Below are 17,558 nucleotides of genomic sequence, written 5' to 3'. Positions count from 1 at the left end.
ATTATTTGCACGAAGCTAATAACAGGCTTATCACTTTGATATCTTTTAAACTTTATTTGAATTGTTTTTATTTAATATTTTTTTGTATATTTTTCTGTGTTGTAATCGAATAAATTATTATAACTGAGACTTTGGGATTGATTACCTACTACAGTTATTGAAAAAGGAAACCAATTAAAAAAGTATGAACAACTAAGTGGTGTATAGTTGGCAATTCATCAGCTTAGCTGTTAAACCATGGTGGCAGTCAAATAAAACAGATTAAACGTTATTTTTTATAAACTTACAATAATAAATAATCCCTTTGTTCATATAATTTAATGATGTATTACACTATTTCTAGACTACCTGCTGTAATTCAATTTATATTAGTTACACATAGGTTTTACATTTTATTTGAGGGGGCCCGAATTTGTATTTTGCCAGGTGGGCCCATATCACACTCGTTACACCCCTACCCATTCTTTACCATCTTTAAAGGTACATACTGTACATGTTTCCACATACCTCAACAATTGCTTTGAACCCATCCCATAGGCTGTTTACATTTTTATTTATCATTTTCCACTGTTTATAATTGCTTCTAAAATCCTCCCCCACTCTCTTAACAACCATATGGCATTGCTAACAGTCCACAACTTCCCTTCTGTCGCATTTTCTTTTAACTACCATAAAAGAGCTTCTTGATCACTTATACCGTCTATCACTTCAGTAGGCCTACCCCTACCACATCTAGAATGTTTCTGTCTAGTTGGTTCCTTCACTTTCGGATTCAGCTGTCCTTCCCACATTAACATATTTACCATGTGTTGGTCATGCTTTCTGTCATTTGCATTACCTTCCCAATTAACATTTGGTAAATTGAGATCACCTGCTACAATAGCATCCCTTTCAGAATATTACGTCTTAGGCATGATTCAACTCCTATTACAATATTGCTGGTAAACATATGTTTGTTGTTTAGGTCATCAATCCACATACTGGTTTGATGCAGCCCTCCATGTCACCTTGCATTAACCTTTTCATTTCTATACTGACTACTACGTCTTACATCTGCTGTTGCCATACTGTTGTCTACTGTTTGTTGTATTCAAACCTTCGCCTACCCCTACCACTCATACAACTTACACTTCCCTAAAAAATTAACTGAATAAGTCCTGGGTGTCTTAAGACTTCTTCTATCATTCTATCTCTTTTTCTGGTCAAATCTTTCCAAATCATTCTATCACCAATTCGATTTAATTTATCTTCATTCCTGATTGATCTACCAATCCCACCTTCAGAATTCTTCTGTAGCACCAGATTTCAAAAGCTTATTTTCTCTTTCTTTCTGAGCAAGTTATCATCCATATTTCTCTTCCATATAATACCATGCTCCCAACAAAAGTCTTCAAATCATCTTTCTGATTCCTACATCAATGCTCGAAGTCAGCAGGTATCTTTACTTAAGAAAGGCCTTCCTTGCTTGTGCTAGTCTGCATTTTATGTCCTCCTTACTTTTGTCATCATTAGTTATTCTTATTCTACTGGCCAAGTAATGATATTTATCTACTTCCTTTAAGACTTCATTTCCTAATTTAACATTTCCAGGAATACCTGACTTTGTTTGGCTGCACTCCATTACTTTTTTTTTTTTTTTTTTTTTTGGATTTATATATTTTTTTAGCTTGTACTCCTTCCCCAAGACTGTGTCCATACCATTCAACAATTTCTCAAGATATTTTGCAGACTCAGGTAAAATAACAATTTCATTGGTAGATCTCAGAGTTTTGATTTCCTCTGCTTGGATTGTGATTTCATTTCCAAATTCCTCTTTGATTTTCTTTACTGTACATTCTATACAAACACTAAAAAGGAGAGGTGACAAACTGCTCACTCCTTTCTGGATTGCTGCTTCATTCTTAAAGCCCTCGATTCTTATCATTGCAGAGTGGCTTTTGTACAGATTGTAGATAATTCTTCTTTCTCGGTATCTGATCCCCAACACCTTCAGAATCTCAAATAGCCTGGTCTAATCAACAATATCAAACACCTTTTCTATATCTATGAACATCATGTACATAGGTTTGTCCTTCTTAATTTAATCCTCTAAAATATCTATTAAATTATTTCTGTTCCTTTTTTTACAATACTTTCACGCTAACAAGTGGAAGTAAACAAGGCCACAGAGCTAGTTGAAAGTAGAGGATTGTAGAGGCATGAAGTTCATTCTCAGGCGATTGCAAATGGAATAATAAAAGGCATAACAGTCTATTATGAATATGCTTATTGTATGTATGTATGTATGTATGTATGTATGTATGTATGTATGTATGTATGTATGTATGTATGTATGTATGTATGTATGTATGTATGTATGTATGTATGTATGTATGTATGTATGTATGTATGTATGTATGTATGTATGTATGTATGTATGTATGTATTATGTATGTATGTATGTATGTATAAAAACAGGTATTATTTTCTCATTACTTTTAAAACATTTTCTGCATTTCAGGAGTTCAAAGTCTTCTGCCATATGAAACTGACAATTGTGGCTACACTGTGGGTGACAAGATATTTGGTGGCTCCGAAGCTGGATTACAGCAGTTTCCATGGATAGTTATGCTAATTTATTGTAAGCATGCACCAGTCATTCCATTATAAATAATTGGCTACATGAATGATATCTATAGTCTACATTGCCTTACTGATGTGTTATATATCTTCTGAACATTCAATAGGTAGGTACCCATCTTAACATTTAATGGACTCAGTTATTTATTTTTTGATTTAATATACAGTAAGTATTAGCCATTTTTCAAATGTTGTTTGGAACTATTATTTTACTTCTTGGAGTTCTTATTCTCAAGTCTGACTGAAGGAGGAGGGTTGGGCATAGGATTAGAACATCTACCCCATTGAAATGTATGTTCTTCTTCCTTTTCCTAGCATTTTTCCGCTAGTGCAGGGTCGGCCATTTTAATCCTGGCTCGCCATTTTGCATGAGCTTGGGCATCGTATGGTCTTAAGTTCAGAGTCTTCATATCAGCATTTACTGCATCATGCCATGCTGCTTTGAATGCCCATGCTGATGTTGCCCATTAATTTCAAAGAAGTGGGTGAAATTAGCAACTGTTCCAGGTGCAGCACGCAGGATGTGACCATTTCATTGGAGATATTTTACCCATGCCTTCTCAGTGATGGGTGCAATGCCCATCTGCTGGCGAACGATGTCGTTTTTGACATGATGCAGGAGTATGATGCTCATCGACCAACAGAGCACACGCATTTCTATAGTGTGTAATTGGCGCTTCACAGCCTTGTTAGCTGATCAACATTCAACACCGTATAAAGCAACAGGACGTACTATCATGCTGTATATTTTGGACTTTAGATGCAGTGGCATCCTTCTCTCGCAGAGCATGCCTGTGACCTCCTTCCATCTCATCCATGTTGCCTTTATCCTACTTCGCACTTCATCACCTATCCATCGTCAATCTGTAGGCAAGATCCTAGATGGGCCTACCTGAATCATTGTTAAGGTCTCTCCGTTAATTTGGATGGAGCTAGTGCTTGGGATGGTTTCCAGGTTTTCAGTCTTCTTTTTGTTCAGTCTAATTCCTTATTATGAGAGACAGTTGTTCCAATCTTTAACTTGATGTTGCAATTCTCTTCTGGTGGTATCATTAAGGGCAACATCATCTGCATATAAATCATAGGATACATGAATGATCTCTATGACCTATATTTACTTACAAATGTGAAATATATACAATTATGGAAACAGCAACAAGCCAAAAATTTTGCAGATTTCAGGGAAACTGGCATATTCATTCTACTGCACTTTCAACAGTTTTTTACCTGCACAGTGTCTATGCAGAGTCTGATGTTCAGTGCCAAAACCATCACATGAATCGGAACATAGAATGTTTGAACCCTGGCTCAAGTTTGTAGGTTGGCTCAAGTAGGCCTACTACAAATTCGACAGCTACCACATGGATATTCTGGACATAAGTGAAATGAGATGGACTGGCCAAGATCAAATGGTTAGTGATGGGAAAATCATTACACTTATTTGGAAGATAAATACAATATTTACCTGGTTATTGATAGGGTCCTGAATACATGTGATGTCCAAAACAATATCCTACTAGCTGATGCACCCGTGCTTCACCATGGAATTCTCAGGAAGTTATCTTGTGGTTTTCCCAATTGAAGTCAACATAGGTCATTACAATGATGTCAGTAGCAATGTAGTGATTAAAAGCAATGTTATCATATAAAATACTTGATCAAATGAAAAACTGCACATTTTCTCACTTTTAACGAACAGTACTACAGTGCTGTTCTAACAATCTTAAGTTCCAGTACTGGAATGACTAGGCCGCAGACAGTCGTGAACACTCCTCTGCCATTATTCCGTTAAATGTGCACACTTGCTCATTCCAATCACTGCCTCAGTGTAGGGATTGAACAGAGAGAATGTTATGACGAACCAGTGGGTTACATACCAGTAGTATCAGAAAATTTATGAACCAAAGGAATGGCATGCTAAAGAAGAGAGAGATCTAACTCCCCAGCTACTTCCTGCCAATATTCATACAGGCTGTTTTGCTTGGCATGTAGCATTAATCCCATCTATCAGAAATGTGTGGCAGCAGAAGACACAAAGCACATCACAACAAACAATGGTCAATGTAATGTTACTGTTGATCAATTTTATGAGCTTTCTATACTGCAGGCTGCACCTTTAGTTTTCTTCCGACTCTGTGATATTAGGGCATCTTGTTTATAGCGTAGACTGTAGTTCCTTATTCCCCAACTTTACATACCAATTTTCATTCAATTCTGTTTACCCATTTTTTTGAGACTCTGCGTTGATATGGACTTGGAAACAAAAATTCAAATTTATGAATATCTCTGTTATCATAGCCAGTACAATAAAAATGTATAAGGCATAAATAATCAGAAATTGAATATTATATAACTTTACATACCGATTTTCATTAAATTCTCTTCTGCTGTTTTCTCATGATGCACATACATACAGACAGAAATTATGGAAAATTAAAAAGTATATTTCCTTGTTACTGTGGACAGGACCAATACAGAAATACCATTCCTTTTAAATTCTGAGCAATGTACAGACAATACTCTTATTTTATATATATATAGGTTGGAATAGTAAACAAAAAAGTTGAAAATTTGATTGCAAATGTTCACTTCTTGTATATAGAGTAATAATAATAATAATAATAATAATAATAATAATAATAATAATAATAATAATAATAATAATAATAATAATAATAATAATAATTGTTACAGAGATATCCGTGGTAGTTAGATGTGAAAGAATAGGTCTCAACTACAGAAGTTCAAAAGATGAATTAAAATTTCAACAAGGTTATATTTTCAAAACTTAACAATGGTAACATAGAATTTGAAAACTTAACAAGTCAACAACAAGCCAAAAATCAAATACAGAAAAATTACAAGTGTTGGAGGATTATTACAAGGTCTGGGCTTCGAGCCCCACAATCACAATCCTTGAGCTATTAGCCCAACTTTACCAAGGTACAAAATTAAACAAAGGGGCAGAAAAGCCCGTCATGCCAAGGAGCACTTGCTCCAAATTACGAGTACAATGTTAAGCCTCCTAGAGGCACACAGAAACCAAATTTAAGAAAGAGCAGACACGCTCTCAAAGTTCAAGCCTATCAAAGGCCACAACGAATTTTACTTCTATCTGCCCTCAAGGCACACAAGGAAACAGGGGTATTTAATATCCAACCTACAGGGCCATCGCAATGAAAATAAAACAACAGGTTAAGTTACTGGCCCAAAGTACAGAGAGGACTAGAGGCGTGAACTTGCACTCCAAATACACTTTTAAAACCTAAATAGCTCTAGGCCGATACACAGGGGCTAATCCCAAGCTAGAGAGGTGACCCATATGAGAAAACTTTAATACATTAAGGAAGAGAAGAAACGGTTATGAAAACGTAGTCACCTCAATTTCAAAAATGAAGGGGAGCTCGAGAGGGTACAGCACTCTCTATCCCCGCTTTACAGTAAAAGATATTTGTAGTTTTTACATAGACAGAAGAGGAATTTACATTTTAAAGTGGTAGGTTACATATTAAAAGGTTTCGAACCCTCCCCGAGAGTTAAACTGCTGAGCTAGCGAGAAATAAAGATGTTAACAGGCCATTACCTTGTTGAAGAGCTGCTGCTTGAAGAAAGAGGCGCTTCCCGCCCCCTGCTACATATCCACACACTAAGTTAGATGTTACTGAAGTGGCCCCGAGACAAGAAAATCAGCAGTTTTTATACCCTCATGGAAAATTGGAGACCTTTCAAGAATGAATAGACACACCCCCTCAACATTATTGGATAGCTTAGAGCTACATATCCATATCGAAAAAGTCATACACTATTGGTCAAAAATTAATTAAACAAATTCGAATTGGATGAGTTCAAAACTGGCGACAGAAACATTAATATTGCCAACCCAAAAAATAAAAGAACAAAATGTAGTAAAGACAAAACTTAAGAATACAAAATTTCTTCAAGAAAGTTCATTCCTTCGCACCAGAGTGAGTAATCATAGTTTTTAGTAGAGACATCTGGTAGAGAACGTCCACACTTCTTGTTCAATTACAAAGAAAAACACATCAAAATTCACACGGAGCCATCTTCGGAGAAACTGTTGAGTTAATACAGTTTTTTTATAGTTCAGGCTTTCTCCAGAAGAGGAGTTTCAACTGGCGCAATATCTGAACTAGCGGCGTGGAGGTGTACTGCCCGGTACAGACCTCCCCCCTCAAAAGTCCTTCCAAGGGGTGACACCGAAGAAAACAAAAATTTTGTTTTAAAACAAAGTCCAAGTTTTTTGCAGATGAGTTGAAGATTTTAGAAGAGAAAATATAACATTTCAGTAGTCGGAGGTCTCAGATGTTTGATATAGGTGGATGTGACTAGTTTAAGTTCAGCCTTAGAGTGTCTTTGTAGTAGCCGAATTGCTAAACAAAAACATTACTTCATGGAAGAAAATTTTTCTAAGTCCACGACAGGTTGATTGAAGCAAAAAATTATTAATTGCATGAATAGAGTGTCCATGTAGCTGAAGAAGTACATAAGATGCTGATTGATTTTTGACGGCAAGACCTGCCGTCGCAGTCTGTACTCAGAGGAGGCCGCTCGGACCCCTTAAATACCCTGAGATACCGTTCTCCCGCACTATGAGAGGGGTAGTCGTGCTGCAGCACGCCGCAGACGTGACGATTGTTCACAGTCCTCGAGCAGTTTGCAGGTGGTGCGCCGCACATCAGCCTTGGCCGGAAGGAGGGCTCCGGCTCACTGTACACTGGTTGACCTCGCTGGAGTGGAGTGGGCCCGTACCCCATCTCAGTGGCAGTACGGCGCCGCACGGCTGCGGGGGCACTGAAACATTAAGATCTCGGCGGCAGAATTTTGTTGGAATATAATGTTTTAGAGTACTGTCTTGGAGTTGAGGCTGAGGGGCCAGCGGCGTGGAAACTTTTATTTTATTACTTTTATTTTAATGCCACTGGTGTGGTTTAGCAGGAGACGGGAGCTAGGTAATGGCCATACAGAGAGGACAGCAGAGTAACCTCAGGGAAGGTTTCACAATATTTATACAGAGCAGATAAAGAAAAAACGAAATGTAAAACTATAAGGGGCAGAAGGCCTAGGATTTAGAGAAAAATATAACCTTTTGGGGTTCTTACAAGATGTTAAAGATCCGATGAGCAAGTAATTTACACAGGTTTCACCTGGGACAGGTGAACCCTAAAGATTCTCTCGGTGGCTGGATTGCTCACTAACAATGTCACCGGTGTTAAAAAATCCAAGACGGTGCACGGCCCATGAAATCTGGGGGCAAGCTTGCCCGCGGGAACAAAATTCTTGACCATAAGTCTCCTACTTTTAAGTTGGTGGGCCTCCGTCCACGATCATATTTTCCCCTAACCTTTTCATGAGAAATTTTAAGATTGGCCTTGGCCTTCTTCCAAAGATCTCTAATATTATCTGGATCTATTGCCTCAGGTAGAATATCATTAAGAGACCAAAGGTTAGAGAGCAGCGAGTTGGGTACAAACTTAAACATCAAAGAAGCTGGAGTAAATTTATGGGATTCATGAACCGCCGAATTCAAAGCAAAAGCTAACCAATGCAAAGACGTGTCCCACCTAGAATGATCGTCGTGATGATAGGCAATAAGAGCCGACCTCAGATTACGATTGACCCGTTCAGCTAGAGATGGTTGAGGATAGTAAGTAGAAGTAGTCACATGAGAGATGGACAGATCAAAACAGAATTTACGAAAGAGATTGGATGTGAAAGCTTTAGCATTATCTGAAACAATATATTGACACGGACCAAAAGAAGTGAAGATGGAATTTAAACAAGAAATGGTGGACTGAGCGGTAGCCAGCTAACCAAGAAAATCTGGTGAAACCATCTACACACACCAAAATAAATTTGTTGGTGTTTCCCTTTGACTGGGGGAAGGGTCCTATGTAGTTGATATAATGACGTTCCATGGGGCGCGACGCTTGATGAGAAGACAAAAGCCCTTGCTTAGTGGACATGGTGGGTTTACTAAGCCAACAAGATTTACAAGCTTTTACTAATTCACAGACTTCTCCGTCCATACCCTTCCAAATGAACATTTCTCGGATCTTTTCTCTAGTTTTGAAGATACCTAAATGCCCCCCTAATGGGGTCTCATGATAGTACTTGAAGATCATGGTCACGAGGACAGCTGGAACCACAACTTTCATCTTCTTATCGTGCCCCGACGGGCAACATAAAACACCATTCCTCAATACACAAGGGACAACATGTTCCCCGGAAGAAAGGGTTTCCATGATAGGGGCCAGCGTCGGATCTTCACGTTGATATTTCTCAATATCCCTAAACAACATGGGAGCATCTGTTAGAATGGCATTGACCTCAGGTAGTATGGACTCGGGAGGTGAAGAACTATCAACCTGTTCAGGGGTCTCTACATCATTAGAAAACATACGGCTTAGTCCGTCAGCAACCACGTTTTCAGTACCTCTAATATGCCTAACGTCAAACTGGAAGGCAGAAATACGGATGGCCTACCGGGCTATATGACCAATACGACGCGGCCTACCTAAGACCCAACTTAAGGCTTGGTTGTCTGTCTCCAAGTCGAAATTGACATGTTCCAGATAGAGGCGGAACTTTTCTAGAGCAGACAAAACACTGCTAAACCTTCAAGTTCGTAGATGGAATACTTGTATTCTTGGGCCGATAGAGTCCTAGATGCATAGGCGATGGGTCGCCTCCCTAGTTCAGTCTCTTGAAGAAGAACTGCAGTTACAGCCGACGACGACGCGTCGGTTTGGACGATGAATTTCTTAGAGAAATCGGGCATAGAGAGGACAGGGGCATTACAAAGGGCTAATTTGATGTCTTCGAAAGCGGCTTGTTGAGAAGGCCCCCACTCAAATTTGATGCCTTTCCTACGTAGAAGGTTCAAGGGCGCCGCTCTTTTAGCAAAGTTGGGAATGAATTTCCTGAAGACGTTCACCATGCCTATGAACGTGGCAATACCTTTGATGTCCTTGGGAGGTTTGAAATATCGGATTGCCTGTGTTCTAGAATGATCGACTGCTACACCATCGGGCGACACAATATGCCCTAGGAATGACATGGAAGGTTTAGCAAAGGCAACCTTGGACAACTTCACCGTTAACCCTGCCTTACGAAGGCGACTCAGGACCTCTTTCAGATGATCTAGATGTTCTTCAAAGGTCTCAGAAAATACGACGACATCATCAAGATAATGGTATAAATACTCAAATTTGATGTCGGAGAAGACCCTATCTAGTAGTCTCGTAAGCACAGCTGCTCCCGTAGGGAGCCCGAAAGGCACGCGGTTTTACTCGTACAGGTTCCAATCTGTGGCAAAAGCTGTCAGGTATTTAGATTCCTCTGCTAGCGGTATCTGGTTATAAGCCTGATTGAGGTCTAATATGGTGAAGAACTTAGCTTTACGAAACCATGAAAAACAAGAATGAAGGTCGGGAAGGGGCACAGATTGTAACACCACCTTCTGATTGAGAGCCCTATAATCAATCACAGGCCTGAAGCCACCTTGGGGTTTCGGGACTAGAAAATTAGGCGAAGAATACGCCGACTCAGAGGGCCGAATAATACCATCCTTCAACATCTGATCTATGATTTCCTTCAAAGCTTTCATTTTAGGTGGAGACAGCCTATAAGGCGGAAACCGGACTGGAATCGAATCCGAAACCTCAATCTTGTATTCGATAAGGTCAGTAACACCAAGAGCATCAGAAAAAACTTCTGGAAACGACTGACACAACCTGCGAATACTATCAGCCTGCTCCTCAGGTAGATGTCTAAGATCTAACAACATCTCATCCTGGGTAGGCGAAACAGATGAACATGACACAGAACTACACTTTAATAAAGGGATATTGAATTTACTATCAAATTTGAAAGTGCACGACTTGCTCTGAATGTCGAGCACCAGACCGGTGTGTGACATGAAATCCGCCCCTACTATAATGGGGAAAGACAAGTGCTTAGCCACAAACAATTTAAATTTAAAAGTTAATTTGGCAATTCTAATTTTGGCATGCAGAAAACCTACAATTTCTAATGGAGCGGAGTTTGCCGAAACGCATTGAACCAAAGACGAACAATAATCAGGATATTTACACACAGATTTTAATTTGGAATACCATTCAGCCGAAATAATGGAACAAACACTGCCTGAATCTAAAAGAGCAGTTACAGGCTCATTATTCAATTCAATTTTGAGAAATGGTACAGGTGCGGGGGTGTCCGCCACAATCCTAAGACATTCTTTGGGACATTCATATGGTAATATAGAAGAGTTCTGACTTTTCCCTGAATTTTCGTCAGGTTTAACCGGGGCTGAGCCTTGTGAAGAGGAAGTCTCGGACTCAGCCGATGCCACTAGTCACTTTTTATTATTGGTGTTGGTGGAAGTTGCACCAGAAGTTGAGCAGGAGGGGATGCTATTTGAATTCGGGCAATTCTTGGCAATATGAGAAAAAGCGCCGCATTTAAAGCAGCCTTGGGATGAACCTGCTCCATTATTTGTCCTACTAGATTTAATTAAAGGACACTTGTTCCGGAGATGGTCGGGCGACCCGCAAATGTAACATTCACGGGATGTAATGGGTCGGCGAGGTGGAGGCCGAAAATTACTAGAGGATGGAGGGGGTTCTTTCGCGACACGTAAGGTGTCGGCATACCTAACTCCTTCCGCGGAGACAGCCATAGCTTCCATCTCGGCGAAGGTTTGCGGACGCGACGCAAAACACAAATATGACCTGTAAGAGGGTGAAATTCCTTCCACTATAGCCTGAACAATCTGGTCTTCAGGAAAATGAAAAGCAAATACCCTGGTGTAGAATTTGATGTCTTGGATGAAGTCGGCAAGATTTTCATCCAGCCGCTGTACACGGTAATAGTACTTCTGGATTAGTGATGACCTAGCTTAAGCCGGAATAAAGTTAGCCAGAAGGTGTGTGTGAAACTCTTCAATAGTTGATTGTTCGGCAATTGCCCTGACTATTTTGTCTGAGAGGACACCAATGGAATAAGGGTAAATAATTTAAAGGATTTGACATGGAGAAAGAGAAAAAACAAGTGCATGATCCTGAAATTCAACGAAAAATCTTAAGAATGAAATAACGTCGCTGGTAGAGTTAACAGAAAACTTAGAAATACCTCTGAGCAACATTGCTAAAGGATGGGGCAAACTGCTGAAGCCAGGGGACATAGTAGGTAGAGGCCTAAGTTGCGGAGAAGCCTTTTTAGAAGGTGCATTATTCAAAGAGGTACAACGTTCAAACTCATTTTCTAATGGGGCCGAGGTTTGTTGAACTCCTACTGATTTCCTATTTTCTTCTCCTTTAGAAGAATCTTCCTCACTAACTACGTTTACCGTAGCGGGTTGGTCGGTTTTGGGAGGGACTGCCCCAGTTAACAATAGGCTAACCTTACCGGACAAATCAGAAAGGTTTTCTAGAACAACACTAGCTTCCTTCCTTTGAATGTCATTCAACTTTAAAGACAACAGATCGTTAACCCTATTAGAAAAATGAAACAATCTAGATTGCACACGTTTAAGTTGATTACGTGATGGATCATTTTCTTCAAAAAAACCAACTACAGAGGCTAGCTCAGTAGTATTATCAGTGATCGTGGAGAGAGCGCCGTCAATCTCTTTCTCTCCCAAAGTGGGGATGGAAATAGGCAAATCAAGGGACTCTTTAAGCTTCGAGGTATCGGCCGCAACCGTGCCTCCAGATTGAACATTTCTAATTGTTAATTCATAGATCAACTCCTCCTTGCGCAAATAGCCGGGATGGAGGACATCGCGAGGGCCGGGCATGTTGACAAAACTTTACAAATTAGGAAAAATCGAAAAAAAATGTCAGCGACTGAGAAAATTGTTAAACAAAGCAAGTTTAGCCGTCAAAAGGGGCTACATTGAGACCCATTCAACCACGCTCTGCTACCACTTATTACGGAGTTTTGGTGGATCAGCAGAGTTGAAAGAAGGTGCGGGCTGGAATGGGTCTAACCACAAGTTCGAAAAATAAATTAAAATTTCAACAAAGGTTATATTTTCAAAACTTAACAGTGGTGACATAGAATTTGAAAATTTAACAAGTCAACAACAAGCCAAAAATCAAATACAGAAAAATTACAAGTGTTGGGATAATTACACGATCTGGGCTTCGAGCCCCACAATGACAATACTTGAGCTATTAGCCCAACTTTACCAAGGTACAAAATTAAACAAAGGGGCAGAAAACCCCATCATGCCAAGGAACACTTGCTCCTAATTACGATGTTAAGCCTCCTAGAGGCGCACAGAAATCAAATTTAGGAAAGAGCAGACCTGCTCTCAATTGTTCAAGCCTATCAGGAGGCCATAAGCAGACCTTACACTCAACTGCCCTTAAGGCAAACTTATAAATCAACAGGGGCAACTTGTACCCAATCTACTGGGCCTTAGTGTGCAAAAATAAGGTTAATTTAAATGGCCCAAAACAAAAGGATGGAGGCGATTACTTGCACTCCTACACTAAAGTTTTGTTTTAAAAGCTATGTGGCGCTAGGCCGATAATTCAGGGGCTAATCCCAAGCTAGGGAGGTGACCTGCATGAAAAAACTTTAACACATTAACGAAGAGAAGAAACGGTTACGAAAACGTGGTCACCTTAATTTCAAAAAGAAGGGGAGCTCGAGAGGGTAAAGCACTCTCTATCCCCGCTTTACAGTATAAGATATTTGTAGTTTTTACGTAGACTGAAAGGAATTTACATTTAAAACGTATCAATCACTATTGATCTGCATTTAGGTCAGTCGCCAAGGTGGCAGATTCCCTATCTGTTGTTTCCCTAGCCTTTTCTTAAATGATTTCAAAGAAATTGGAAATGTATTGAACATCTCCCTTGGTAAGTTATTCCAATTCCTAACTCCCTTTCCTATAAATGAATATTTGCCCCAGTTTGTCCTCTTGAATTCCAACTTTATCTTCATATTGTGATCTTTCCTACTTTTATAAACGCCACTCAAATTTATTCGTTTACTAATGTCATTCCACGCCATCTCTCCGCTGACAGGTTGGAACATACCACTTAGTCGAGCAGCTCTTCTTCTTTCCCTCAATCTTCCCAGCCCAAACTTTGCAACATTTTTGTAACGCTACTCTTTTGTCGGAAATCACCCAGAACAAATCGAGCTGCTTTTTTTTTTTTGGATTTTTTCCAGTTCTTGAATCAGGTAATCCTGGTGAGGGTCCCATACACTGGAACTATACTCTAGTTACGGTCGTACCAGAGACTTATATGCCCTCTCCTTTACATGCTTACTACAACCCCTGAATACCCTCATAACCATGTGCAGAGATATGTACCCTTTATTTACAATCCCATTTATGTGATTACCCCAATGAAGATCTTTCCTTATGTTAACACCTAGATACTTACAATGATCCCCAAACGGAACTTTCACCCCATCAATGCAGTAATTAAAACTGAGAGGACTTTTCCTATTTATGAAACTCACAACCTGGCTTTTAACCCCGTCCGTCTCACAACATTTTCGAGGTCACGTTGCAGTTGCTCACAATCTTGTAACTTATTTGTTACCCTATAGAGAATAACATCATCCGCATAAAGCCTTACCTCTGATACCACTCCTTTACTCATATCATTTATATATATATATAAGAAAACATAAAGGTCCAATAATACTGCCTTGAGGAATTCCCCTCTTAATTATAACAGGATCAGATAAAGCTTCACCTACTCTAATTCTCTGAGATCTATTTTCTAGAAACATAGCAACCCATTCAGTCACTCTTTTGTCTAGTCCAATTGCACTAATTTTTGCCAGTACTCTCCCATGATCCACCGTATCAAATGCTTTAGACAGTTCAATCGCGATACAGTCCATTTGACCTCCAGAATCAAAGATATCTGCTATATCTTGCGGGAATCCTACAAGTTGAGCTTCAGTGGAATAACCTTTCCTAAAACCGAATTGCCTTCTATCGAACCAGTTATTAATTTCACAAACATTTCTAATATAATCAGGAAGAATGCCTTCCCAAAGCTTTCATACAATGCATGTCAAACTTACTGGCCTGTAATTTTCAGCTGTATGTCTATCACCCTCTTCTTTATACACAGGGACTACAATAGCAACTCTCCATTCATCTGGCATAGCTCCTCCAACCAAACAATAATCAAATAAGTACTTCAGATATGACACTATATCCCAACCCATTGTCTTTAGTATACCCTCAGATATCTTATCAATTCCAGCCGTTTTTCTAGTTTTCAACTTTTGTATTTTACTGTAAATGTCATTGTTATCATAGGTAAATTTTAATATTTCTTTAGCCTTAGTCTCCTCCTCTATCTGGACATTATCCTTGTAACTAACAATCTTTACATACTGCTGACTGAATACTTCTGCCTTTTGAAGATCCTCACATACACACTCTCCATGTTCATTAATTATTCCTGAAATGTCCTCCTTAGAACCTGTTTTTGACTTAAAATACCTATACATACCCTTCCATTTTTCACTAAAATTTGTATGACTGCCAATTATGCTTGCCATCATGTTATCCTTAGCTGCCTTCTTTACGTAGGTTACATACTAAAGGATTCGAACCCTCCCCGAGAGTTAGACTGCTGAGCTAGCAAGAAATAAAGATGTTAAAAGGCCATTACCTTGTAGAAAAACTGCTGCTTGAAGAAAGAGGCGCTTCCCGCCCCTGCTACAAATTCACATACTGAGTTAGATGTTATACTAGTGGCCCCGAGACAAGAAAATCAGCAGTTTTTATACCCTCATGGAGAATTCGAGACCTTTCAAGAATGAGTAGACACACCCCCTCAATTTTATTGGGTCGCTAAAAGTTATACATCAACATCGAAGAAGAAAGACACTATTGGTCAAAAATTAATTACAGAATTTAGTGATTGGTTAAATTCAAAACAGGCGGAAAGAAAGGGTTAATGTTGCCAACCCACAAACCACAGAACAAAATTTAGTAAAAACAAAACTTAGGAATACAAATTCTCTTCCGGAGAGAACATTCCATTACACCAGAGTGTTTTACCATAGTTTTTGGTAGAGACATCTGTTAGAGAATGTCCACACTTCTTGATCCATGAAAAACAAAAGCAAATCAAAAACACTCAGTGACATCTTCTGATAAACCGTAGAATTAGTTCAGTAGTAAAGTTCAGAGCTTCTCCTGTAGACGAGTTTCAGGTGGTGCGAGATATGAACTTGCGTCGTGGAGATGTACCGCCCGGTACAATAATAATAATAATAATAATAATAATAATAATAATAATAATAATAATAATAATAATAATAATAATAATAATAATAATAATAATTGTTACGGAGTTATCCGTGGAATGCAGAGGAGAAAGAAGGCGCGGGCTGGAATGGGTCTAACTACAAGGCCAAAAGATTAATTAAAATTTAAATAAAGGTTATATTTTCAATAGACAACAAGATTTAACAAATTTTCACTAGGTGAAATAACAATGAAAAATCAGGTACAATAATAACTTTACAAATGAAGGCACAAGTTAAGAGGTCTTTACAAATTCTGTGCTTCGAGCCCCAAGTTATAATTCCTGAGCCCTCAGCTCACAACCACAAATTACCAAAGGGCAGAAAAACCCTCATTACATGGAGCACTTGCTCCCAACTTTTAGCCTCAAGCCTCCCAGAGGCACTTTTCAAACACAAGAAAGAGCTGAGCCGCTCTAAATTTTCCAAGCCTATTAAAGGCAATACCAGACTTTACAGTAACTTGCCATCGAGGCACAACTTACAAGAATTAAACAGGGGTATCTCGTACCCAGCCTACAGGGCCTTAAAAGAAAATTAATAGGTTAATGAAATGGCCCAAAAATACCAAGAAGAATGGAGGTGTTACTTGCACTCCTACATGAAACTTTATAAAACCTAAGGGGCACTAGGCCGATGACACAGGGGCTATTCCCAAACTAGGGAGGTGACTTGTATGAGAATACTTTAATACATTAAGAGTAGAAAATCGGTTATGAAAACGTAGTCACCTCAACTCAAAATGAAGGGGAGCTCGAGAGGGTAAAGCACTCTCTAACCCCGATTTACAGTAGAAGTAATAAGAAACTTTTACATAAGCTGGCACTAAGTTACATTTTTAGAAAGGTAGGTTACATTGAAAAAGTTTCAAACCTTCCCCGAGGGCTAAACTGCTGAGCTAGCAAGAAATAAAGATGTTAAAAGGCCATTACCTTGTAGAAGAGCCGCTGGCGGATGAAAGAGGCGCTTCCCGCCTCCTGCTATACTTGCATACACTAAGCTAGATGTTGTACGAGTGTCCGAGAGACAAGAAAATCAGCAGTTTTTATACTCTCGGGGAAGATTTGAGACCTTTCATGAATAAAAAAGACACACCCATATGCATTTATTGTCTAACTAAAATTTACACATCAAAAATTGGGAAGAAGGACACCATTGGCTGAAAATTAATGACAGAAATATTTGATTGGCTAACTTCAAAACTGGCGGAAAGAAAAGATTTATATTGCCAACCCACAAATGAAAGAACGAAATTTAGTTATAGGAAAACTTATGAGTATAAAATATCTTCAAGAAAAGTTCCATCACTTCACACCAGGGTGCATGATCATAGTTTTTGGTAGAGACCTCTGTGAGAGAATGTCCACACTTCTTGATAATAGTAAACAGAAACAATTCGAAATTAACACAGTGACATCTTCTGATAAACGGTTGAATTAATTCAGTTTCAAAGTTCCGAGTTTCAGCTGTAGAGGAGTACTTTAAGGCGGAAAATTCAAATGTGCGGCGTAGAAGTGTACCAACCGGTACAATAATAATAATAATAATAATAATAATAATAATAATAATAATAATAATAATAATAATAATAATAATAATAATAATAATAATAATAATAA

The 17,558-nt window shown here is 38.9% G+C and overlaps 1 protein-coding gene across 2 annotated transcripts in view; it reads left to right on the top strand.

Moving 5' to 3' along the window:
• Window positions 1-17,558, top strand: part of LOC136874328 (spaetzle-processing enzyme) — a 125,987-nt gene that overhangs the window by 14,588 nt on the left and 93,841 nt on the right. The window contains exon 2 of one of the 2 annotated variants that reach the window (XM_068227716.1): window positions 2,501-2,620. In XM_068227716.1, the coding sequence (XP_068083817.1) occupies window positions 2,501-2,620 (120 nt within the window). Of the gene's footprint in view, window positions 1-2,500; window positions 2,727-17,558 lie in introns of those variants that run through there. The other variant, XM_068227717.1, reaches the window with a different exon arrangement.

This window comes from Anabrus simplex, chromosome 5 (assembly GCF_040414725.1).
Source record: "Anabrus simplex isolate iqAnaSimp1 chromosome 5, ASM4041472v1, whole genome shotgun sequence".
NCBI lineage: Eukaryota > Metazoa > Arthropoda > Insecta > Orthoptera > Tettigoniidae > Anabrus > Anabrus simplex.
This window is presented reverse-complemented; position numbering and strand designations above follow the sequence as displayed.